General features: G+C 37.4%; 1 protein-coding gene across 2 annotated transcripts in view; it reads left to right on the forward strand.

The window, feature by feature from the left end:
• Positions 1-1083: 1083 nt before the first annotated feature.
• Positions 1084-26873, forward strand: part of LOC121327889 (mannosyl-oligosaccharide 1,2-alpha-mannosidase IB-like) — a 109624-nt gene continuing 83834 nt past the window's right edge. The window contains exons 1-3 of one of the 2 annotated variants that reach the window (XM_041272198.1): positions 1084-1885; positions 2569-2995; positions 17949-18204. In XM_041272198.1, the coding sequence (XP_041128132.1) occupies positions 2685-2995; positions 17949-18204 (567 nt within the window). In that variant the 5' untranslated portion in view covers positions 1084-1885; positions 2569-2684. Of the gene's footprint in view, positions 1886-2088; positions 2192-2568; positions 2996-17948; positions 18205-26873 lie in introns of those variants that run through there. The other variant, XM_041272199.1, reaches the window with a different exon arrangement.

Genomic DNA, 26873 nt, shown 5'->3' on the forward strand with positions numbered 1-26873 from the left:
CGCTGAGGGAACAAGACTTGGAAATTGATTTCAGGAGACTAGGTTTCATGCCACTGTATGGCACACCAGGAGAGACCAGTTGTTTGATACAGCAAAGGCCTCAAACTATTCTCCCGGTCTCTTGGAAGCAGGTTTCAAATCACTGTTCCTGATAAAGTGTTCCCTCAGCTTTAGGGCTCTCATACCAAAAACTCCCCATCACAGAAAAAAATGTATTGTTACAGTAAAACCTTGATTATTCCATCTTAAATGTAATGTCCTGTATTATCAGTAACAGGTGTGCAATGCTCTTCTGCCCTGTTATCGGTTACAATTTTGCTAGTTTCTAGACTTTATTTTCACATTGCCACCACACTATAACTTGATTTCTGTGCAACAGGTATTAGCACAGCATCTTAGCTTCAAACTCGCTGCTAAATACCTGCCATGCAGAAGTGAATTTATAGTGTGGTATAAAATAATTAAAAAAAAAAAAAAACATTTTTAAGGGCTTAGCCATTACCTCTTTAAAAGGTAAAATGTACCTTGTTATTAATCTTTTCTTACTACTTTTAAAGACTTTCTTTAATTGCAGAGATTGTATTTATTGCTACATTTGTGTTTGTACAGCATCAAGATTGATAATTCAACATCCACAAGTTTGAAGGCTCTTCCAGGCAGAGAAATAAATATGTAGGACATTCAAAAGCACTACATATCACCACCAAGGATATAACCCTATATGGAAAAATAATATATTGCAGTTATGTCAAAGCAATAGAAATATATTTAAAATACATGGTAATATATTGTTATGTCTTTCCTAAATATATGCTGTATAGTGCAATATATTCTTATATAGTTCAGAAAATGTTCAAAATATATTGAAGTGCATTCCTACAAGAATACAAGATATACTTTACAGATAAAATTCTAAAATATATTTGTATTTCATCAAAATATTTTGCAATACATTCTTAAAAAAAGACTGCTTTGCATGCCGTGGCGAATAAAGTTACACTTTCTAGATTATCCCTTAAGATCCTTGCGTTTGTCATTTTGACATACGTTTTGTGTTTCCAGATGTTCCCTAACTGCCTTCCCGGTTACTGCTGGGATGCCGGAGGACTGAGTGAAGGAGCTGGTTCAGTAACAACATCTCAGATGGAGAGAGATCGTTTAAATGAAATGATAACAATAGACAAAATAAAAACACGATTTCTGCATACAACAAACACAATGTAATACAGGAACATTTTAAGGCCATCTGTGCAAAACCTAGTAAAAGCCTCTCGAAAATAGCGTTTGAAAAGCTAGAGCAGTAGGCGATGCAGCTGCTCTGAGAACGAAATGGGAGGGGGACTCATTTATTTTACTGTACGTTAAATTAGTGATGAGAATAGATAGAAAAACGCAAGAGGAGGAAGAAGAAGAAGACGGCACGGAAAGATTATTTTATACAGATATCAGTTTCGTGGCGTACTTGTGCACGCTATTCTAATCTGGTCTGTTTCATAACAAAATATAAAATTTAAAGCGTAAGGTTAGTCCTGCTGCAACCGTGTCCGCGTCTCACACAGGCCGGACGAGTGAGGGGGTAGTATTGTCATATTAAGACAGTTATTTTTCGAAGTGCAACGGATTCTTTATTTTTTCTCTTAAATACAGTAAATAATTGTACAACTCTCTCACGAATATTCGTAATGCAACAATGTGAAGAGGATGTGAGTTCTACATGGATTTTATAATATGAATATATGTTTTTTTTTCTTTTTTTTTTTTTTTTAAACGAAACGAGATTTCTTGGTTTTAACGACGAAGAATAATCTGTTTCTTCGCCGGGTTGGATGACAACTCGTGCTGTGTGGATGACACATGGTTGAATGACAAAAATATGTTTTACTTGGTATGTAAATTGTTTTTTTTTTTCTGCTTGAGTGGATTCAGATGTCAGACAGTTACCGATGTTACATTTTATGTAGAAAACATACTTAACTGTGCGGATACAAAACATTTAACTTATCTCTATACATTTAAAAAAAATAAAAATTAAAAAAATAACGGCACACGCAGTGTGTTAAAAAAACATTTTGAAATTAGTTTGTCTTCGATTTGCAAGACTTGAAATGCTATATATATCATAGCAACTGTTTTGCTATTGTATTGTGCTGTATCACAGGCGTACTCCAGCGCTGGATGCTGACATACTGAGGTAACGATCAATCTTATCTTACAAACAAACAAACAAACAAACAAACAAAAAAACATGACTGGCCGTTTTTTTTTTTGTTTGTTTGTTTTTTAACCTTGTTGTACCACGGTGACACGCAGCTAAATATTGAATTTCCATATAATTACATTAGCATCTTTCCTCAGTTTTATACAGTCAGTAACTGGTGTGCATTTGAATTAAATCACCTTTACTATGTCCGTGCATGGCTGTTTGGTCCAGTCGCCTAGCTTTTCTTTGGTTTAATTTAAAAGCATTTTTTTTTTCGGTTGGCAGATTCTCAAATCATGTTATTACCAGTATTAAGGCGAACTGTGTGCAAAACACGTAATTTTTGTGTCTCTTGTTATTTTCTTCAGAAGAGACTGTTGCCCGTCTGCTGAAAAGGACAACAAGCATTACTAGTCGTCGCTCTCTGCAGTCACGAGATAATATATTTTGGTGACATATCACAATAAACCGTACAATTAAAAAAATGAACACTCCGGCTCTGTTGCCAATTTCTGGGAGAAGAATACCGACCCTAAACCCCGGCTTCTCCTCATTCCCTCATCACCGGGCCACCTTGCGACTATCTGAGAAGTTTATATTGCTCCTCATCCTCAGTGCCTTCATCACCCTGTGCTTTGGAGCGTTTTTCTTCCTCCCAGACTCCTCAAAGCACAAGCGCTTTGATTTGGGTTTGGAAGACGTCCTAATACCTCACATTGACCCCATCAAGGAGGGAAAACACCCTGGGGGGCATATCATCCATGGTCAAGGAGGACACGACGAACACCGACACAGGTACACCTTTATACCGGTTTTTTAAAATTTTTTAAATAGATAAATAAACTTGTGTGCTTAAGAGTCATCACTACAACATTCTGGGTCATGCCATTGTTCTGGTGATTTTCATGTGACTGGCCTTACAGCTAAAATTAGAAGGCTAGGCTTTGGAAGGTAGCCTAGTTTGTAAAGCGATAGGTGTTGCTAAATGATATAACATACTGTTGTATAACCCCATGTTTGGTGTGACCTTGACTTTGACTTTCACCAGGGACCTCCTGGTTCAAAGACAGGTGCTCTGTACTGGTCATATTCGCCACTAGGAGTTTGTACTGTTAAATATTGATGGGATGAAACACAACACAAACCTTACTCTCTGGCTTAAGAAAGAACCCAGGTTTTTTGGCAGATGGAAACCAAAGAGAGGGCTGGTGTAATGCACTATTCTTACAGTGGTGTGCAGTGGTTTGATTCCTGCCCACTGACTATTATGACTTGTACTGTGTGGCTGTGTTCAAACTGAGGAGGGGGGGGGGTGAGATAGGAGGTGTAAATCTAAGAGTGTGTAGTGATGGGTCTGGGTATAACTGTAGAAATTAGTACAGTACAGACTGATAAAACATATATAAATAAAATAGTTGATGTAATTGGTAGATTAATTAATCCATTCTCATAAAGGTAACAGTCTTATATTGGCTGTTCTGCATAGTATGCTTCTAAATCAGTATAATCTAAAAAAAAAAAAAAAATAAAAATAAGCCCAATGGGAATTTGGTCTTTATAAAAGTATTATTATTATTATTATTATTATTATTATTATTATTATTTATTTTATTTTTTTTACTTTGGCTTATCCTTTTTATTGCATCTAATAAAACCTGAGACACAGACGAGATTAAGTCGTTCTAAATCTTGTTAGAGGTACCTGGGAATACTTTGGCTATTGACAAGTGCTTAGCATGCTGCCCTAGAAAGTATCAGAGAAAGTTATCCCACATAATTGCCTCTATTTTGAGGAATTGATGCTTCACCGTGCCCTTTGAAAACCAGTTCTTGCTGCTCGTTGTGATGTATTGTATCCCTACGGTTCTGCTTATCCATTTGAACTTTTGTCCAAAAGTTTTGAGTGTTACAGTGGCTTGCAAGTGACTTTGGGAACGCTCTTGTTTTTGTGCTTACTTTGTTAGATAGCCTAGATTGCTGTAGCCAGTGTTGTTCCATATCGCTGTTCCATAACCATATTTTCTGTACTGAACCAAAGACAGTTTCAGCAGTATTATTTTTTTAATTGACAGCTATCAGTAAGCCCTTTTAATAATTTGAATTTTGGAAGTGCCGAGTGTATCCCTTCCCTTCCTGTGTCAATTCAGGTATTTGTGGCCAAAAATAATAATCCTGTGAAACATTGTTGATTATTCCTTTATGTGAGAAATTGGTTTGCTTAAAATACTTGTTTCAGCTCTCAATACTCTTCAATGGGTTGGTTGTGAAAAGTTTAGTTCGTGTAATGTATACGACACAGAGACGATATTGAACTTCACTGAACTTTATTAGCAAATTCCCCCCTGTTCACAGATGAGACTGATACACAGCTCTGTAACATGTAATACCGTTGCAGATCTTTATTATTGTACCAAAACTACATTCCCTCTAAGACTTTAATTTAGTTAGGCACTGTTGCTAAAGTAACTAACGTTTTTTAGCCACACTGGAAAAACTTTAGCCACTTAACAATACTATAACAAGTTGTAAACATACTGTTTCAACAAGGCAAAAAGACGTGTATTTTGTTTGAGAACACATACAGTGCAGTGAAAAAGTATTTGCCCCCTGTCTGATTTTCTGCATTTTTGCATATTTTTGACACTGAATGTTATTAGATCTTCAACCAAAATATAATATTAGATAAAAGGAACCCTGAGTGAACAAATAACACAACATTTTGATACTTAGTTCATTTATTTATTAAAAAATAAGTTATACAACACCCAATGCCCCTGTGTGAAAAAATAACACTATGTAACACAATATTTGTTCCTGGGTAGTAAGTGTTATTTCCTAATTGCTTATGCCTCAGAAGTATAGAAAATGGCTATTATTCCCCACAGACTTTGCTTTTGTGACCAGGACAGTGATATTTCAAAATATCACTATTTCCAATGAGAAAACGGGCAAATGTGTGTCTTTTCGTTCACATAAAGTCAGAAAAAAACAACATATGAATCCAAATTAACATGTATTTAAAAAATTATTACACGGTGTAATTGCCCCCTTAGACTCAATAACTGGTTACGCCACCTTTAGCAGCAATAACTGCAACCAAATGCTTCCTGTAGTTATTGATCAGCCTCTCACAGCGCCGTGGAGGAATTTTGGCCCACTTCTTCATGCAGAACTGCTTCAACTCAATGACATTTGTGGATTTTTGAGTATAAACTGCTCATTTCAGGTCCTGCCACAACATCTTAATGGGGTTTAGGGCTGGATTTTGACTAGGCAATTCCAAAACTTTTTAAATTTCTTGCTCTTCAACCATTCTGATGTAGACTTACGTCTGTGTTTTGGATCACTGTCTTACTGCATGACCTAGCTGCGCTTCAACTTCAGCTGATGGACAGATAGCCTGACATTCGACTGTAGAATTCTCTGACACAGAGCAGAATTCATGGTTCCTTCAATGATGGCAAGCCGTCCAGGTCCTCATGCAGCAAAGCATCCCCAAATCATGACACTACCACCACCATGCTTGACCGTTGGTATGAGGTTCTTACTGTGGAATGCAGTGTTTGGTTTTCGCCAGACATAACGGGGCCCATGTTGGCCAAAAAGTTCCACTTTTGACTCATCTGTCCATAGAATATTGTTCCAGAACTCTTGAAGATCATCCAGGTGCTTTTTGGCAAACTTGAGACGAGCATTTATGTTCTTCTTCGTGAGCAGTGGTTTCCTCCTTGCTACTCTGCCATAAATCCCATTTTTTCCCAGTGTCTTTCTGACGGTGGAGTCATGAACACGACCTTAGCTGAGGCGAGAGAGGCCTGCAGATCCTTGGATGTTGTTCTAGGGTTCTTTGTGACTTCCTGGATGATTTTACGCCTTGCTTTTGGAGAGATTTTGGCAGGATGGCCACTCCTGGGAAGATTCAGTACTGCCCCAAACTTTCTCCATTTGGACAATATGGTTCTGATTGTGGTTTGATGGAGCCCCAGAGCCTTAGAAATGGCTTATAACCCTTTCCAGACTAATAGACATCAACAACTTTTCTTCCAGAGGTCTTCAGGAATTTCTTTTGATCGTGGCACGGTGTACCTCTAAACCTGTGGGCTGACAACTTCACTCTGATGGTAAGGGCCAAAGTTAGTCAGATTTATATTGGGCACGCCTGGCCCAAATCAGGCCTGATTGTTAACCAAAGTATTCAAACAGCTGACCCTAATTATCTCTTTAATGGGTTGAGTTAACTAGAGGGGCAGTAACTTTTTCACACCTGAAGATTGCATGTTTGACTACCTTGCACACCAGACAAATGAAAGAAGCACCAAACTTTGGTGTCATTTTTCTCTCAGACTCCCTCTATATACTAATACAACCCACAAAAAGATCTGACCAAATTCAATAGGAAAAATTAGCAAAAATGCAGAAAAATAGGGCAGGGGGCAAATATTTTTTCATGGAACTGTAGATATTTGCGCTATAACTCTGATTCCCTTTAATAAATGCCAGACGTAATACCATGTGAAAAAACGTAAGAGATTTCCTAAATTCTGAATAGGTCTGCAGAGATATTCATGTACTGCATAATCCTGAACATTATTTTGACTGTGACGCGGTTTTCTTTCCACTGCAGAACAGTAAAGCAAAATTGTGCAAAAAAGTACAAAAGCAAAAAAGTAGAATTACATGTACCTGTTGTCTCTTGTACTGTATACACTATTCTACCTTTGCTTTATCCTATTCGATAAAGAATTAAAACGCAGTACATAAAGCAAAAATCCCTAATTGAAGCTGAGCATTTATTCAAAATCAGTCTGACACGAATCGTTTCAAAGGGCACAAAATCTTAATCCAGCGTGCAAGATTCTAAAACTGAATTTTTATTCAAAATCAACCTGACAGAAGTTTGATAAAGGTTTTTCTTGTTTGTTTTTTTTTTTTTTTTTTTTTAATCAGTTGTGCTTTGGCACATGTTGCTGAACAAGCCAAAAAACAGAGTGCTTTTTGACAACCTGTATTCTCGAATCCTTTTTTCAAACAGTGAATGTAGTTTGCAGCTTTGTTGCAACATAAAAGCATTACACAGCGCACACTTTTTATTGAGACAAAAAAAGAGCTGCTTTCACTGCAGATGCGGCATCCTGTGCGTACAAACTGCGATGTTGAGTGTGTGCTTATATTACTTTTATTTGGGGTTCATGGGCCAGGTTCGTTATAGTGAAGGACGTTCTAGCGAGGGTGTACTGTACTTCTTATTTACCTTCTCTGTTCACTTTGACACCTACACAGTGATTTTCCCAAGGGAGGTGGGCTTCTCTCCATCCTACAGAACGGTTTTACTTCTCGTCCAGGGAGAACACTGATCTGTCTGCTGCATGCTCACTTGCCAAAGGTAATGCAGAGATTATATGCATTTTATCAGAAATCAATATATTTAAATGTACTGAGCATATACTGTAGCCAGCTGAGATGCTTCCCAGTTTTTTTTGCAAAGTTGCTGCTGCCAGTGTCAAAGACTTGTATCTCAGAAACCATTTGATTTGCTGACTATGACATTGACCTCTGACTTAATATGGTTGTTATATTGCGATTGCAGCTATGCTGCAGGGACGCAGTACATTTTAAGTAATTCTTTGGTGCACTGCTGTATTCTGTTGTTATCTCAGTGGTGGTCCATTACAGGTACGTTCTAATAGATATTAACCATTTCACTGCCACAACCTCTGGCTATTTTTCACAATTCAGTTTTACTTAATTTTTTACTATACAATCGAATATGACATTCCCCTTTTAATTATATTCATAAGAACTATACATTCTAGTATTTGGATGCATTGTACCTTTGGAATGAGGGGAATTCCCCCTGTACTATGATTGCACAATACAGCCACCGTATAGTGTGCCTGGGAGGTGGAATGTATGGGTGTGTGGTTAGTAATAATGGCAGTGTAGCTGGAGGAGAGAGTTTGTGGGCACATCATTAATGACTGCCATTAGCAAGGATTAAGCTTGATCTTTATGCAAAATACTCTGAAGAGATTATTCACGCTTCATGCTTATTAATGAACAGGTAAGTATTTATAATACATTTCTGTAAATTTGGAGAGGAATCTGTTTTCCTGTTTAGTCTTTACTGTAATGTTGGCAGGATTACTGCATAATGTTTCAAGCAAGATGTTATAGCCTCTTTGCAGGACTTGGGTGAATTATAGACTGTAAATTAGCAGGGGATCAGGATGGACTTTCAGTCTCTTTTGGGAATCACCTCTGATTCCAGAAGATATCAAAGTCTCAACCCATGGAAGGCACAGACCGAAGGCACAGACTGCATAATGGGATTTTTCAATGGGTTTTTCTTTTTATTGGCATCACATTGTTGGCTAGAATGAGACGTGAGCATGACTGGAAAAAATGAAACTTGCTTTTCCAAATTAGTAATTCCACAAGTAGGTTTTATTTCTCGAACCAAAAAAGGAAAAAAAAAAAAAGTCTCCTTATTGTAAGAGAAAAAAAATAAATAATGAGCTAATCCCCCATTTTAAATATTTACTGCTGCAGTCCAGCTGGTTTTAACTGGCAAACTGCAAACATAGCCCAGATTGAACTGTTGTAAAGTAATGCCCACTAAAGCTCCTTTCTCACTGGCATGCTCTACCCGGGTCAGGACCCGGTGTCATGCGGGTCGGCTACACGATTTCACCTGAATGACAGACGCAAGTACACAACGCGCGTATCGATGCCCAGAAGCAGCTTGTTACTCCAGATTGAATTGTCGGCTCAAATGTTGATTAGAGAAAGTGTTTCTTCATTTCTTCATTTGCAATTGAAACAAAACTAAAACTTTGATGCATTTTTATTTTTTTTGGGGGGTGGGGTGGGGGTGGTACTGTATTCTTCAATGAATAGGCTATAGCTAGAGTGCTGGATGCAGCATGCCACAAATAGGTCCTGTGCTAGTAATTCTACTTTTATTCACAATCTCATTGCTATTACTATTATTAGTGCTAGTAGTGACAAATACTGTAATAATAAAAAGAAAATCAAAGAGTAAAACAGTACTAATATTATTAATACTTTAGCTAATGCCTTTATCCAAGGTGACTTCCTTAATTTACTCCAGCAGCTTGTATTGTCCTTTTACTATAGTGAACAAAAGACTTTAGACCCAAACAAGGTTGTTATATATGAAACTTGCACATTTTGATATATAATGCGTGCACATTTGTGATTTCATTTTTATTTTTCACCTCCTATAGTGTTCAACATTTAAGAGGGTATAAATAAGTTTAGATCAGAATCCAATGTCATCCCTTACAAAAAAGTAATATACTGCAAGTATACTTGCCATAATTGTCTGGTTTTAGTATACTATTGGTACCATTATACTATCCTATTTTGACACAAGTATACTTGCAGTATATAACTGTATATTGTTTGTAAATAATGCAATGTAGTTCTTAAATATTGGACGTTTCTTAGATTGTATCTTACTTCTCTTTTGCATACTTCCATTGTCTCTTGCTAGATATGCACCTCCAGATTCTGACAAATACTTTTAGAAAACCAGGAGCAACTTCTGCTCTGGATCAAAAAGTTATAACGCTCTGCGGCTGCCTGCCAATGTGGATAAGTATTAAAAAAGTAGTAGAAACTAACTAAAACATAAGTCTGGGAAAAATAAATGGAAGTCATTTTATAGCTGGTCTGGTGTTGATCCCACGCAGGGTGGTAGTTGCTATGAATTAAGGAGAAATATTATAAATTCCAGTCAATTGTCTGATAAAAAATAACTAAGAAAAACTGTTTTTAGTCTAAATTTTGGAGAACCTTTTTGCCTGTGAGTTTTAATTGGATCTTGAGCCATTCATTCTGCTTTTTCATGCTACATTCATGCATTTTGCTTGGATGAGCTAGTGAGATATCGGGTTCAATCAGTGGTTACAGGAGCTGTTTCTTCACAAATCAAGACTGTTTGTGAGTTTTTTCCTGTCTTTTTCATGTTTTCTTTAAAAACTATCTTTAAAAAAAAAATGTATGCCACTTTGTGTTTGCTAGAAACGAAGAATGAAACCCAAAGTGACACTTTTTTTTGTATGTTTATGTGCACTGGCTTTTTTACATGGGGCAATGCACCAATGTACTACAATTACTGTATATTGTGTACAGTACACAGGACATAATCTCATGTATATTGAGCTCTATTTATATTAGTTTGATTTTGATTTCAATCTGTTTATAATGGCAATGAAGGCTCTAATATACTAATACCATGTATGTTGAAAGTGGCAAAATAGCCAGGCACGGCATATAGTGCATTGTGAGGACTTGTTCCTCTGCATCTCTAATTTAGGTCAGGAGTAAGATTAAGAAAAGAGGAAAGTGTATTACTTGAAACTAAATGCAACATGTAAGCACAGTGCCAACTTTGACTTAAAAACAGGTTCTGCATTGTCATATCTCCAAACCAATATCTTTTAAAAGTAAGGCCTTTTATTTTTACACAAAAAAATAACAGTAAAGTACCACACACCAGTACCAGAATGTACTAGCGTGCAGTGTTAAAGAAAAATAAACATAATTTTAAAAAATGCACAAACTATAATGTAATATTAAACTGCTGCCATAGTTAATCTCTGTTTAGTTTTACTATTGCTGGCTCGGTGACATTCCGGTCCATTGTTAAACAATTTAGCCCTGTTTCTTAACATGCTTGCTGGGCTAGCACTGGTATATCTCTATGTGTGCAAGAAGGATAAAAATTCAGTGTTTCAGAACTTAACAGTGCCCTCAGTTAAGTGTATTATTGAAATGATTTGGAGCCAGGTGATTGAGCAATCAGACCTTCTTTATATAAATAATTCCTCCCTTAGAGCTGCCTGAATAGCTGCCCATTAGTAGACCTACAGGCTCAGGCTTATGCTGTTTTAAGTGCAATCAGTTCACAGCAGATTTACCAGGGGCCTAATTGCTCAAAAAATGTAACGACATATAATAAAACAAGGCAAGTTCTTGAACACAGGACTGGATGCAGGACTGCAGTAATAGTTTCTGATATGAGGTACAAGCACAGAAACAGCTTCCACAATGTGTCTGACAGGACTCCAGGGGCAATCTTCCAAATATTACTCAAGTGTCTTGGAATTTTCTTATTTTTACTCTCCGTATTATTCATTTTATTTGAAATAGGAGACTATAGAAGCTGTTTGAGATCTGGTGATGTGCAATAGAGTTGTTGTTTCAGATAATCTGACCTACTGTACTTCCATGATATGATTTCATAATATAAAGAAACTCTAAAGCAGTATTAGCTGGCTTGTGTAATATCCATGTAGACTTGCAGACTATCATATTTTCAGCATCTTTCTGCAGTGTGGAAGGAGGCCTATTTATGGACTTAAATGTATCTGTTAGTTTGTGCTACATTACGTTCGGGTTGGATGATAATAACATTTTCAGCTATTATCATCTGTAAATTATCACGATAATGATTATCAGCCGAATAAATAAAATATTAAAAATTCTTGTAATTTTATCAAATTTATATTTGAGCAGCATGACAACCGCCAGTCTAAGTCACTGGGTTTAAAAGAAGAAAAAAAAACTAGACAGTGTATGCGCTGAGTTCTTAAATTTCAAGTGGGTGCCCAGAGCAAACGGAAGTAACGCATTGTTTGGGCTATATTACACGTTTGCCATATGGTTGTGTTTTTAGGTTTGTGTTTTTAGGTTAGAAAACCAGTCCTGCTTTGCCAGTGTAGAAATTATTATCAAGATGAAATCATGACTTAGTTAAAAGCATATTGTTTAAACTCAATACTAAACTTCCCAATGTACGCAGTGCTCACACAGATCATGGTTTACGCCACACGCAGACAGTTCAGTTCCGTTTACTGCTCAATTCAGAGTTGCTTCCATATCGTCACGGACAATAATTCTGATTGTCGATGGTAATTTTTCAGTGCAATAAAATGATTGCTGCAAAAAAAAAAAAAAATGTGTGAATAAAATATATTGATATATATATATATATATATATATATATATATATATATATATATATATATATATATATATATATATATCATTTTTTTTTTTAAAGTTCCAGTGTATTCAAACTATAAACCAACTGTAAAATTTAAATAAAACTGTTAAGAAACCACAACACTTAAGACACCATTTTCTTTATTTCTTACATATAAAATGAGAACTCTTGTGTTTTGGACATCTTCAAATACTCCAGTTACAAGGTATGTCTTATAGCCTTATATATAACAAAACAACACAGAAATACTTTTCAAGCCAAATGTCTCCGTCAAAACAACGTTCCAGTGCACCTTAAATAAGAACATAAGACATTTTACTAGCGAGAGGAGGCCATTCAGTCCATAATGCTCATTTGGTTGTTAAAAACCTTTCGTAGAAAGAAAATTAGAGAAAAGATACTGGTAACCACTGGCTACTATAATAAACTGTAAGTGATTTTTATTGCTTTCATGCTGAACCTGTAGCCGTCTGCATTGGCTGACATTTGCAGTGTGACTCAGATGCTTTATAGGTCCTGTGTTTTCCTCTGCAGGTGAAGTGTCACATGATCCTGTTATCTGTAGGGAAACTGATATGCTGGCAATGACGTCTATTCATTCTGGTCTTTCCACTGCTCATTCAAACAATAAAAAAAACAGGCATTTCATAGCTATTACATTACATGCACATAAAATACGGATTACCACAAAATCCAAAGAATATAAAAACATTGCTAACGTTTGACAAGCGGTACAGTTTTAGTGACATATGTCTGCAAAGTATATTTTTGCATGTTATATCAAATGCAGTGTTTTGACAAAATAAACAAGCATCAATGAATTCTCTATTGAGCAGCAAGTAGCACATTCCTGTTTTATTTGTTATTTTTGCTGTGCCTTATTTTTAAGTAATACTCACCTGGGGATTCATTTAAACGAAAAGAACTGAAGAAATTACAGTAAAAGAAAAAAATTAAAAGATAAGCAGCTGTTCCACAATGCAAAATACATTCCTGGAGAGTTTGTTTCAAAATACCTAATTGTATTGATATTTGTGTACAAATCACGACAGTACTTATAGTATTTATCCTTTTTAAATGTTTATTTGACAGTAGAGGTGTTGGCACACAATGTAATCACCCAGATGAGATACATTTTAAAATAATACATGGGTCAGAATATATTATCACATAATACCAGGCTAACTTTATAACGAATCCCCATGGGACCTGGAGAAATGTTCGTTATATCAGGGTGTTTGCTATAATAGGGTTTGGTATTTTTCTGTATCACAATAATGACAAAAACAGCAAATTTGAATTGAACATCAATAGTACTTTTATGAATATTCATTCACAATAATCACATTTAAACGGTAATGTGACAAGGTACTCGTGTCACGTGTGTAACTGCATTGCAATACAGAGAGACGTGGGAGTTGGAGTTTAAACGCCAACACAGGCGCACAGGATTTATTAACCACAAAACTAAAAGTAAACAAATGTTGGTAACGCACAGAGGACACATACAGAAGGCTCTGCATAAGGCAAAATAAAAGGTGCCACACAGAGCTAGCGCTAGCCTTACTGAACTAGGCGACCCGCTCCAGGAACCTGCTACACTACCTAACCTTCGTTATATGTTAAACTTGGCATCAATATGCCCTAAACTAACCTACTTATGAGCTGGCATTCTTACGACGACTCCTGCTTCTTTCACAAGTACCGTGCTGCAGTCTGTAAGCAATCATTTGATCAAACATAACTCCAAAAAGCACACAAAACAAACCAGTTTCCACATATAAATTACACCAACACTAATTTCCCCCAGTGCAGGGAAATCGCCCTGCTACAGGTACAGTGCCTGTAGAAAGTCTACACCCCCTTGAACTTTTTTCACATTTTGTTGTGTCAGTGCCTCAGTTTTTCATGCATTTAAATAAGGATTTTTTCCACTTATCTACACACCATACTCCACACTGTTAAGGGGAAAAAAGTTTTTATTGAGAAAAAATTATATATTAAAAATACAAAACTGAAAGATCATAATTTGATAAGTCTCCACCCCCTGAGTTAATACTTGGTGGAAGTTCCTTTGGCAGCAGTTACAGCTGCGAGTCTGTTGCGGTAGGTCTCTACCAACTTTGCACACCTAGATATGGCAATATTTGATCATTTTTCTTTACAAAACTGTTCAAGCTCTGTCAAGTTCCTTGGGGAGCATTTGTGGACAGCAATCCAAGTCATGCCACAAATTTGATTGGATTTAGGTCGGGGATGTGACTGGGCCACTCAAGGACATTTACATTTTTGTTCCTTAGCCACTCCAATATAGCTTTGGCTGTGTGCTTTGGGTGGTTGTCCTGCTGAAAGCTGAACTTCTGTCCCAGTTTCAGCTTTCTTGCAGAGGGCAGCAGGTTTTCCTCAAGGACTTCTCTGTACTTTGCTCCATTCATTTTCCCTTCTGTCCTGAGAAAGGGCCCCAGTCCTCGCCAATGAGAAACATCTCCATAACAATATGATGCTGCCACCACCATGCTTCACAGTAGAGATGGTGTTCTTTTGGTGATGCGCAGTGTTGGGTTTGCATCAAATATAACGCTTTGCATTTAGGCCAAAAAGTTCCATTTTAGTTTCATCAGACCACAAAACTTTGCCACATGGCGACAGAATCTCCTGAGTGTTTTTTTTGCATACTTCAAACAGGATTCCAGGTGGGCTTTCTTGAGTAATGGCTTCCTTCTTGCCACCCTTCCATACAGGCCAGATTTGTGGAGTGCTTGGGATATTGCTGTCACATGCACACTTTGACCAGTCTTAGCCATAAAAGCCTGTAGCTGTTGCAGACTTGCCATTGGCCTCTTCTTGGTAGCCTGTCTGATCAGTCTCCTTCTTGCTCGGTTGTCCAGTTTGAAGGGTCGGCCTGATTTAGGCAGGGTCTTGGTGAAGCCATACACCTTCCACTGCTTAATAATCATCTTGACCGTGCTCTAAGGGATATTCAAAGCCTTTGATATTTTTTTTATACTCATCCCCTGATCTGTGCCTTTCATAACTTTGTCCCAGAGTTCTTTTGAAAGCGCTGTGGTGCTCATGGTTGAGTCTTTGCTTTGAAATGCACTACCGAGCAGAGGGAAACTACAGGAACTGCTGAATTTATCCTAAAAACACGTGAATCACTACAATTTAACTTGGTGTGTGATTTTGAAGGCGATTGGTTACACCTGAGCTAATTTTCTAGGATTTCAGTTTTTAGTTTTAATTAATTTTCTTCAAATTTCTCAAATATTTTTTCACTTGGAAGTTGTGGGGTAGGATGTGTAGATAAATGAAAAAAAAAAAAGCATTTTAATTCCAGGCTATAAGACAACAAACAGACAGCATTTTGAAAGGGGGTGTAGACTTTCTATAGGCACTGTATGTTTAAAAGAAAACAGTAAAGAAAAGAAAAAGTTAAGAATGTACACTTACATTCTGAATACAGTAATTACATGTCCTTTCTCTTGAAAAACCTATCCAGCGTAGATTGCTCCTCACGCTTGTTACAGTTTGTGAGAAGATGGCGGACAGGCTACGATTTTATTCGTCATGCATGAGTCGTACTACAGTAGGTCGTCTTTCAATTTGCGTTATCTTTGAGTTAGTCAACCATGCATGGTCTTTGTTTTCACCGAGAGAATAACACACTTGACACTGGAGAAGGTTCAGTGTCAGTCAGTACTGAGATTGTTGTATCCAGGTCGATCCTGTACGTGATCTTCTATTAGGGCTAATTTGCATTGAAAAAATCTGTTCTTGCTGTTTGGATCGTTTAAAAACGGGTGTTCGTTATAAGAAGGATTTGTTATAGTGAAGTTAGCCTGAGTGAGTCTGGTTTTGGGCAGACTGGGCCTCTCCAGTTTGTTTAAGATAGCTTCAGATAGGAAGTGTACTGTATATAACAGGAATATGTTTATGCACATACCTATGTGTGAACTTGAATACAAGAATATATTTTTTCCACTCTCTTTAATTGCTGTGGTATGCTACAAGGTAATAATGGGCGTCCTGAGTCAATAAAACCTGAGACTTGAAGTTTCATTATTATGGGGGGACTCATCACATCAATGTCATTATCCCCATTATGCTACAACTTTTTAACCTCCACAGAACACAAGGGCAGAATAGTTGCATAGGGCTACTGATTTTCCATTCTGGAGAAAAACAAATTCCACTTTTCAGAAATGACCAATTCTGTTTTTTATCCCCACTTTTTATCAATTTATTGATAGTTAAACACTGCATTTGAACATAAATATAATGTTGATCGTTAAAATAATAAATACTACTTTGACTTTTTTCTAAAAACTTTACTAATTCTGCCTTGTTCTTTTCAAAATTTAACAAGTGTTGTGTCACCAGACAGAATGTCTTTATGCAACAAACTGTGTATAGTGTAGTGACTGTATTCTTTACACAGTAAAGAGATCAATTTCCTTTGTAGAATGCATAGCTAGAAAATTGCTTTGAGCTAGTTTCTTCATCGTCAGATAATATAATTGAATTAAGAAATGGTCGTGGTTTAACGTTGCTAATTATAGCTTAATTAAATGCAGGTGGAGTGGAAAGAAATAAACTAAACAATTATTAAATACTCAATTAATTTAGCTTTTCGGAAAGTCCTGCCTTGAGAAAAGTGCCTTAGGTCAGCTTAGAAAAATGCAAATTCTTTCCATTTTTTGTTGCTGTCTTCACTGCTTTCTTGTTCTCTGCGTGTTTATGACTGGCAATATGACTGATACACAATCAGTCGAGTGACAGCACCATGTGCAGAATTGTATCTCAGCTGGGTGTAACTTGGCTGGGTGTAGTGCAAAGAAAACCCCCCAAAAACACAGAAAAAGACAACACTGCAAAATTCCATTCCCAAAGTACCTAATTGCGTTCCCAATGCCTAACTCATCGATCCTGTCTGTGATCGTTGAAAATCAGTAGCCCTATATAATATTGTGTGTGTGTGTGTGTGTATAGTCAAGCCCACTTAATATCACTCCGGTTAATAGCACACTCCACTTGTTGCTGTCAGACTGAAGTGTCCCAACCACAGTATAATGGGAGTCGATGGAAACAAGCTGCTGATATTACTATGGTTAATATTAAGGACATGTTACAATTGATTTCCACCCCACTTAATATCATTTAAAGAGTCGTGCATCAATGTACTGTATTTTTACACATTCTGTCCTTGTGGTCACACCCAGCTGGACTTGTGGAGATTTTTTATTTTTTTTTGCATATTAAAATGGAATCTTAAAGATTTAAACATAGCCACGAAGGCTGAAATAGTTGCTCTATCCAAGAGAGCAGAGGGGGAAAAAAACCAATAAAACAAAACTCTCACTTATACATTTTTTTCGCCCTGTCAACGATCTCTACGAGTCTTAAAAACAAGAATGCAATGTTTAGTGCCTATCACAACTCTCAAGTGGCTCCTATGTCTAAAAGAATGTGTACAGGATAGAACGAGGACTAACAGAACTTGAACTGATTTAAATTTTTACTGTATGTGGTCATTTGTTTTTAGGTTATCAGTGAACTCTAATGTCAGCTCCACTTATTGTCATAGTTTATGCTCAGTCCCTTTGAAGGGATATTACGCGGGTTTGACTGCATGTGTGTATGTGTGTGTGTTTGTGTGTATCTTTATGACTATGAGCTAGGATTCTGAGTGACTGCCCCCACTCTCGTACTCTACAGGGAGGACGAGGAGCATTTGAGGAATAAGATCCGCGCAGATCATGAGCGGGTGCTGGAGGAGGCGAAGGAGAAGCTGAAGAAGTCCCGTGAGGAGCTACGAGCCCAGATCCAGACTGAGAAGAACAAGGTGGCCCAGGACCTAAAGAAAAAAGACAGCAAGCCGCTACCGCCTGTTCCCATCCCCAAGCTTGTGGGCATTCACGATGGGGACCCGGGAGATCCTGACGTCAAGGAGAAACGTGACAAGATCAGAGAGGTAAGACTCGCATACATTCATTATTTACTCCCCTTCCCACGGTACCTGAAATGTCCCTCTAGTTGTGCATTGTATCATATTGTAGGGTCATACAAGAATTCAGTAATTCATGATGACCACATCTTAACCTTTTTCAGTCAGCATGGCATCAACCAGCTTTGTTCTTCTCAGTATTGCTGACATTGTAAAAACACTAATGAAGGTATTAGCTGAAATATTAGTCTGTGTGACTTCAATTTTTTCTGTTTTCGTGATTTAATCCATTACTGTGTTTGTTTTTTTTCTTAGGCATTTATTAAATATTGAAAGTATAGTCACAGATGTGATTCTGAATAAATCTAATGCAATGTATTTATTCCAGACTGGGCTACTTGTTGAGCCCTGAAGCTTGCAGTGTGATCAGGTTAACAGTTCACTAGTGATTTATCAATCCAAATCTATTTATCTGTATAACTAAGCATATGAATGAATACAATGTTGCTCTTCAGTACAGAAGCAATGTATGGTTTTGAAGGAAGCACAATTGTTTTGGGTCAAAATAAAGAAAAAATCTCAGTTTTGAGTTATTTTGATTTCTAGTTTTTATAATTTTATGACAGACTTTCAACAAATTAAACACATGGCATTCAAATCATTGAAACAAAGCTATGCAAGCTGGCTCTGTGTTTCATGAAAAAATTGCGCTCTGTTGTGTCCACTGAATAGGTAATAGGCTACTGTAGTGGTGGAAAAATGGCCATGTTGCCACTACTACTTTCTTCAGCAATATCACAACAGAAAATAATTGCCTTATTCCAATGATGGTTTCTTTACTTCTGCAATTAGTTTTATATGTATAGTTGTTTCTTTGTTAAGGAGTGTTTTAAAGTAGGTTCAGTGCTAATCAGATTGTCAGCTTAGCTTTGAGTTGTTTCAGTGGAAAAGAATAGCTGTTGGGTGCTTATTGTATTGCCTACACAGCCTTACGTTCGTCCATTCTTAATGAGGTTCAGCACTAATTAAATGGCTGAAAGGTTACTGTTTTATTTTCTAAAATGTGTTGCATAAACAATGAGAAGCAACAATTTATTTTAATACAATTATTTTAACATTCTAAAACAAAGAAACCCTCAGCTTGAATATTAATGTGATTTAATTTACATTGACTTGTTAAAAGGTTTAAAAGCCTGTTATTAAAATTGGACCATGGGATAAACAAACAGGGGTAAATTAGTCAAGTGTGTAATCAACCAGTTTGGCTCAATCAGTTAAAGTAATTGCTTTCAGTACAATTTGTTTGTACTATATTACCCAAAAGTCTGAGATGAAGATGGTTTGAACACAAGACTAGAAACTAGGAGAACCTAAGTTAAAAAACCACTAACTATTTGGTCCTCCTTTTTACAGAGTGAAGTGAAAGTTAATTTAGATTCTGTTACGGACAAAGTGGAAGCTATGCACTATACAACAAATAACTTAACTGCTGAATCATCTCTGTACATAATTAAGAATAAAAGTGCTTAACACCAAGACTACAGCAAACCTACCATAGCCCTTCACTGTGGCAGGACCCAATTCTGTCAAACAGATTTCATGAAAATGAATTTATCTTTTTTTTTTTTTTTTTTTTTTTTACCCCTTACTCTGTGTTTGTAGAAATGTGTATTCAAATCAGGTTATTAAAACTGTGAAACATGAAACAAAAAATGGTGATTGAAGGATGTACATATGAACTGAAATCATAATAGATATGTACTGAAGCTGACTCCAAATAATTTGGACAAATATTTATTTTTCTTTCTTTCTCTCATATATATATATATATATATATATATATATATATATATATATATATACACACACACACACACACATACTGTGCAAAAGTTTTAGGCAGGTGTGAAAAAATGCTGTAAAGTAAGAATGCTTTCAAAAATAGACATGTTAATAGATTATATTTATCAATTAACTAAATGCAAAGTGAGTGAACAGAAGAAAAATCTAAATCAAATCCATATTTGTTGTGACCACCCTTTGCCTTCAAAACAGCATCAATTCTTCTAGGTACACTTGCACAAAGTCAGGGATTTTGTAGGTGTATAGTCAGGTGTATGATTAAACAATTATACCAAACAGGTGCTAATGATCATCAATTCAATATGTAGGTTGAAACACAATCATTAACTGAAACAGAAACAGCTGTGTAGGAGGAATAAAACTGGGTGAGGAACAGCCAAACTCAGCTAACAAGGTGAGGTTGCTGAAGATAGTTTACTGTCAAAAGTCATACACCATGGCAAGACTGAGCACAGCAACAAGACACAAGGTAGTTATACTGCATCAGCAAGGTCTCTCCCAAGCAAAAATTTCAAGGCAGACAGGGGTTTCCAGATGTGCTGTCCAAGCTCTTTTGAAGAAGCATAAAGAAACGGGCAACGTTGAGGACCGTAGACGCAGTGGTCGGCCAAGGAAACTTACTGCAGCAGATGAAAGACACATCATGCCTACTTCCCTTCACAATCGGATGATGTCCAGCAGTGCCATCAGCTCAGAATTGGCAGAAAACAGTGGGACCCTGGTACTCCCATCTACTGTCTGGAGAAGTCTGGTCAGAAGTGGCCTTCATGGAAGACTTGCGACCAAAAAGCCATACTTCCGACGTGGTAACAAGGCCAAGTGACTCAACTATGCACAAAAACACAGTAACTGGGGTGCAGAAAAATGGCAGCAGGTTCTCTGGGCTGATGAGTCAAAATTTGAAATATTTGGCTGTAGCAGAAGGCAGTTTGTTCGCTGAAGGACTGGAGAGCGGTACACGAATGAGTGTCTGCAGGCAACAGTGAAGCATGGTGGAGGTTCCTTGCAAGTTTGGGGCTGCATTTCTGCAAATGGAGTTGGGGATTTGGTCAGAATTAATGGTCTCCTCAATGCTGGGAAGTACAGGCAGATACTTATCCATCATGCAATACCATCAGGGAGGCATCTGATTGGCCCCAAATTTATTTTGCAGCATGACAACATTAAGAACTATCTTCAGCGTAAAGAAGAACAAGAAGTCCTGGAAGTGATGGTATGGCCCCCACAGAGCCCTGATCTCTACATCATCGAGTCGGTCTGGGATTACATGAAGAGAGAGAAGCAACTGATGCTGCCTAGTTCTCCAAGATGTTTGGGCCAACCTACCTGCCAAGTTTCTTCAAAAACTGTGTGCAAGTGTACCTAGAAGAATTGATGCTGTTTTGAAGGCAAAGGGTGGTCACACCAAATATTGATTTGATGTAGATTTTTTTTCTGTTCACTCACTTTGCATTTTGTTAATTGATAAATATAAACTATTAACATGTCTATCTTTGAAAGCATTCTTGCTTTACAGCATTTTTTCACACCTGCCTAAAACTTTTGCACAGTACTGTGTGTGTGTATATATATATATATATATATTTATACACACACACACACACACACACAGACTAACTTCAGTATAATGAACCCCCTTTTTTACTGATCCAAGCAGCAAGAACCTTTTTCTTTTTCAGTGACTGACACTGAACTTTCTCCAGTGTGAATGTGTTTTTCTCACATTGAAAACAAAGCTCTTGATAGGCTAATTTGAAGATAAGGTTGAGTCACAGGTAACCGATTGCGGTGACATATGCAACCATTGCTATCTCCAAACAAACTGCAACCATGGCAACAGACGTGAGGTGGTAACAAGATTGAAACAGTGTGCATGTCAGTGTACCTTTTATTTTTTTTTCATTTTTTACTGTTTTCTTTTAAATATACAATTTAAATGTTGGTCAATGTGAAGTTGTCTTGAAAGAACAGCTGTGTAGTGAAGATGTTCAGTTTAACTTGGTTGTTTCATTCTGATACAGAAAATTGCCAAACCCTATTATAAAACAAACATTTCTTCACGTCCCAGGGGGGTTCGTTATAATGAAGTTAGACTGTGTATGTGTAATACACAAAAAAAGATTTAGCACTGTAGAAAAAAAAGAACAGCAGACCAAAAAAGAACCTCAAGATACAGAGCAAGTGAGCTCAGTGGACATGATCCTTTTAAGGTCCCAAATAAGTGTGAACCAGTATAGACAACAAAGTGTGATCAACTGAGGCAAAAGCATTTGACAGGTCATCATGCAGAATGAGCACCCAATAGAATGTCACAATAAGTGTGACAATAAGGGTGTTGCCACTCTACTGTGATGGTATTTTTACACAGTAAAAAGGATTTACTTGTAGCTTTTATTTTAACAGGAACTTTTCTCTTTGGCATGCATTATGATTATGGATTTTAACTGATAAAAACAGATTTAAAAAAAAAAAAAAAAACCTGATACAAAAAAATATAATCGTTGTATAGTCAAAAAACACCAGAAACCACCAGAAAAACAATGGAACTTGTTACTCAATTCACATTGACCACCCCTTTCCCATTGACAAAAACTTAATTAAGACTGATGTTCCCATACCCCCCCCCCCCCCCCCCCCCCCCAAAAAAAAAAAAAAGTTTCCCTGTGTAGCTGGGCGGTGTTCCGCCTTCATGACTAGTATCTGTCATTGATTTGTTCTGAATGCTTTACTCACCACAACTATTGAGTGACAGTACAATCCTACATTTCTATTGGAGACTCTGCTTGAACGAGATTACAATTAGGAATGGAGGTTTGTTCGCGGAATTAAAGTGTAGTTAAAGTTAACTTACAGTTAAGTTACGAAGGATTTAAAACAGAATTGCAGATTGTGGTGAAATGTTAAAAAAATGCGTACACACAAAAAAAACCCAGAAGGATATGCCCGTGACCGCAAGGATTTCGCTATGGAAGACAGCAATGCAAAGAAGGTACAACTTAAGTGTGCAAGTACCATCCAGTTACTACTATACATATTTTGACAGAAAAAATGTCCAAGCATTTTTGAAAGCACTAATTTCAGCTAAAAATAAGCACCTAAAATAAAATGAATAAGCATAGAAAAACTGAAGCCCTAATTATGATGATATATATAAAAATAAGAATGCATATGTTTAAATTTGTCTGGTTTTATTGTTTGTCTGCCTCACTTATCTTGTCATGCTCAGCTATTAGGTTGTTTTTTTCCACATTTGGAACATCCATTGAAGGTCTAAAGTTCATTAAGCCGTCATTTACAGGATGAATAAATACCCCCCCCCCCCCCCCCCCGCAGTAATGCCCGAATCCTTTTATATTGAAAAGCATATTCAATATAGACCCACTTCTGCAGAAATACATGCAAGCACATACTGTACCATGATACCTTGATGTGCATCACTCTTGAAAACCAAACACCTCAGCACATGATTAGATGACCGAGATGTAGGGATGTTTTAACAGAATTTTCCTTTATCATTGGAGGGTACAGTAACTGAGAAGCTGTAACTGCTAATGGCTTGAAATGATTATTAAAGCTTGGCCCAGTTTTACTGGAGTCAGTAATTGTGAACTTGAAGTGGTTTGTGGAGCCAGTCGATTTTTTGAGAGCTGTTCAGGTTCCTCTAGGTTGAATCTATGCAGGAATCAATTTCCTCTGCGGGCTGTTTATATTGACTCATGTAAAGTAAATCAATAAAAAGTGAATACACTTAAATTATCTACAAACAGCAGTCCTATAAAATATTTATGATGCTTTTTAATAAGATTCAGTTAGGGTGGCCAGATTTTAGTTTTCATGACAGGTCATGAAGGGGGAGTGTACATGTAATTCCATTCAATTTGTGGTACAGATACTTGTACTGCCAACATCTTTTCATGTGTGACCTGGTACCGATGACCTTGCACCAGTATACAATTAAAACATAAAAGGTTTTCAAACTCTGAATAAAACATGTACATTCTGTGTTTTGCTTTGACTACCAATCAAATGCCAATCAAATCAAATCAAATCTAGAATGCAAGGTTATGAATTCTCCTGGATATAACTATTTTAGTTGGAAAGTGTTTTCATCAACATGCTCTCTGGGGTTGTTGTTACTAGCCTACAGCTCATTATAGAGTGCACCTGTAAACTCTTAGCCACAGTGCCCTTGATAACAAGGTTTCATTATACACTGAGATTATTACCAAAACAGCACTACCACATATTCTGACATAATTACTAGATTGGTAAGGCTGCATTAGCTTCCTCTTAGTCTACATCATAAAGCTTGATTCTTTTTTTTTTTTTTTTCTTTCCCAGGTTGGTTATGTGATCTCTACAAGAGTTTCACTTACATACTCACACATTTCATGCAGTCCTAATTGTCCTGACATCTGCTGTCTTAAGTCTTGGTTTGTCAGTTTATCTGTTTATTTGCTGAGAGGCAGGCAGTCTGTGTTTGATCTGTGTATGCAGGCAGAAATACACGAGAGACTGACTTGATGCTGTTAGTGCTCTTGCTGAAATTCTTGAAGTGGATCTGCCTCTTTTACACTGGCACTCCTGTCTGGGTTGATCTGGGTCGCAGCCACCAACCTCAGGATGTTAATTTGAGCTTAAAAGGCAGTTCTCCCCTTGTTCATTTCCTCTGCTTAGCTGACAAAATTGCTTTGGCTCGTGGAGAAGCAGTAAAAACTTTGCCATTTATGAGCAAGTTCTGCAGGTATTTCTCCGCCCTGTATTGTCGTTTCTCCAGCTCTTTTGTAATGTACACAAAGTGACAGGATGTTAAGGATATGCTGGATGAAATGAAACTTGTGTTAAAAGAACCGATCACAGTTACAGAGGCTCTGAAAAGTATTCACCCCCCCCTTGGACTTTTCCACATTTTATTGTGTTACAAGCCTGAAAAAAGAAACAAGGACCAGGGGTCACAAATGGAGTTTAGAAAAAGGGGCATTCAGAACAGAAAATAGGAGACACTTTTTTACACAGAGAATTGTGAGGGTCTGGAATCAACTCCCCAGTAATGTTGTTGAAGCTGACACCCTGGGATCCTTCAAGAAGCTGCTTGATGAGATTTTGGGATCAATAAGCTACTAACAACCAAACGAGCAAGATGGGCCGAATGGCCTCCTCTCGTTTGTAAACTTTCTTCTGTTCTTAACATGGAGTCCAAATGGATTTAATTCGGTTTTGCCACTGATCAACACAAAAAAAAGTCCATAATGTCAAAGTGAAAAATAAAATTTACAAATTGTTTTAAATTAATTACAGATACAAAACAGAAAATAATGATTGCATAAGTATTCACCCCCTTGAGTCAATATTTGGTAGAGGCACCTTTGGCAGCAATTACAGCTATGAGCCTATTTGGATAAGTCTCTATCAGCTTTACATACCTGGACACTGCAATTTTTGCCCATTCTTCTTTGCAAAACTGCTGAAGCTCTGTCAGGTTGGATGGGGACCTTTGGTGAACAGCAATGTTCAACTCTTTTCACATATTCTCAGTTGGAATGAGGTCCAGGCTTTGACTGGGCCACTACAGGACATTGACCTTTTTGTTTTTAAACCACACCAGTATGGCTTTGGCTGTATGTTTGGGGTCATTGTCCTGCTGGAAGATGAATCTTCTCCCAAGTCCCCCAGGTCTCTTGCAGACTTCAGCAGGTTTTCCTTCAGGATTTCGCTGTAGCTGCATCCATTTTGCCCTCTATCTTCACACGCTTTCCAGGCCCTGACACAGAGAAGCATCCCCATAGCATGATGCTGCCACCACCGTGCTTCACGGTAGGGATGGTGTTCTCAGGATGATGTGCGGTGTTAGGTTTGCGCCAAACATAGCACTTAGCGTTGAGGCCAAAAAGCTCTATTTTGGTCTCATCAGACTATGACATCTTCTTCCACTTGGTCTCAGAGTCTCCCACACGCCTTCTGGCAAACTCTAGCCGAGATTTGATGTTGGGGGGGGGGGGCCTTGGAAATGTTCTTATGTCCTACCCCTGATTTGCTGCTTTTGAAGAACCTTATTCTGGATTTGCTTTGAATGTTCCTTCGTCTTCATGATGTAGTTTTTGTACTCACTAACTGTGGGACCTCCCAGAGACAGGTGTACTTAACCTGAAATCATGTAAAACACCTTAATTGCACACAGGTGGACTAATTATGTGACTAATTATGTGACTAAAGACAATTGGTTGCACCAGAGCTTATTTAGGTGTGTCATAGCAAAGGGGGTGAATACTTATGCAATCAATTATTTTCTGTTTTATATTTGGAATTCATTTAGAACAATTTGTAGATTTTATTTTTCACTTATAACATTATTGATTTTTTTTGTGTTGATCAGTGGCAAAAACTCCTAATTAAATCCATTCCATGTTGTAACACAATAAAATGTGGAAAAGTCCAAGGAAGGGGTGAATACTTTTCAGAGCCGCTGTAGATGACTCGGCATTAGAAATATTGTGTATGCCATTCACAAGTGCTACTCCTCCATTCTGCTTACCCTGTCTCAGTTGTCTGCTGGTGGAAACCCAGTGGCTCAGTCACTTTCTTTACGCTGGATGTGCATGACAAAGTAGCTATGTTGTGCAAACGCTTCCAAAAGGAGCCCTTGGGTTTTGGAGAGAATATGCCAGTGGTGGAGGCATGTGTGTCAGGGTTCGATGCCTTACAGGAAGTAGATGGCCATTACTTGTCATAATTTAGAATTGTCTGTAAATTAAACTAATGCCAACATTTTTAATTCTTAAATTGAGCTGCTGAACTACAGTGATAAAGCAGAAAGATAATTTCAGTCTCCTAAA

Source organism: Polyodon spathula, chromosome 15, assembly GCF_017654505.1.
Source record: "Polyodon spathula isolate WHYD16114869_AA chromosome 15, ASM1765450v1, whole genome shotgun sequence".
In the NCBI taxonomy this organism is placed as follows: Eukaryota; Metazoa; Chordata; class Actinopteri; order Acipenseriformes; family Polyodontidae; genus Polyodon; species Polyodon spathula.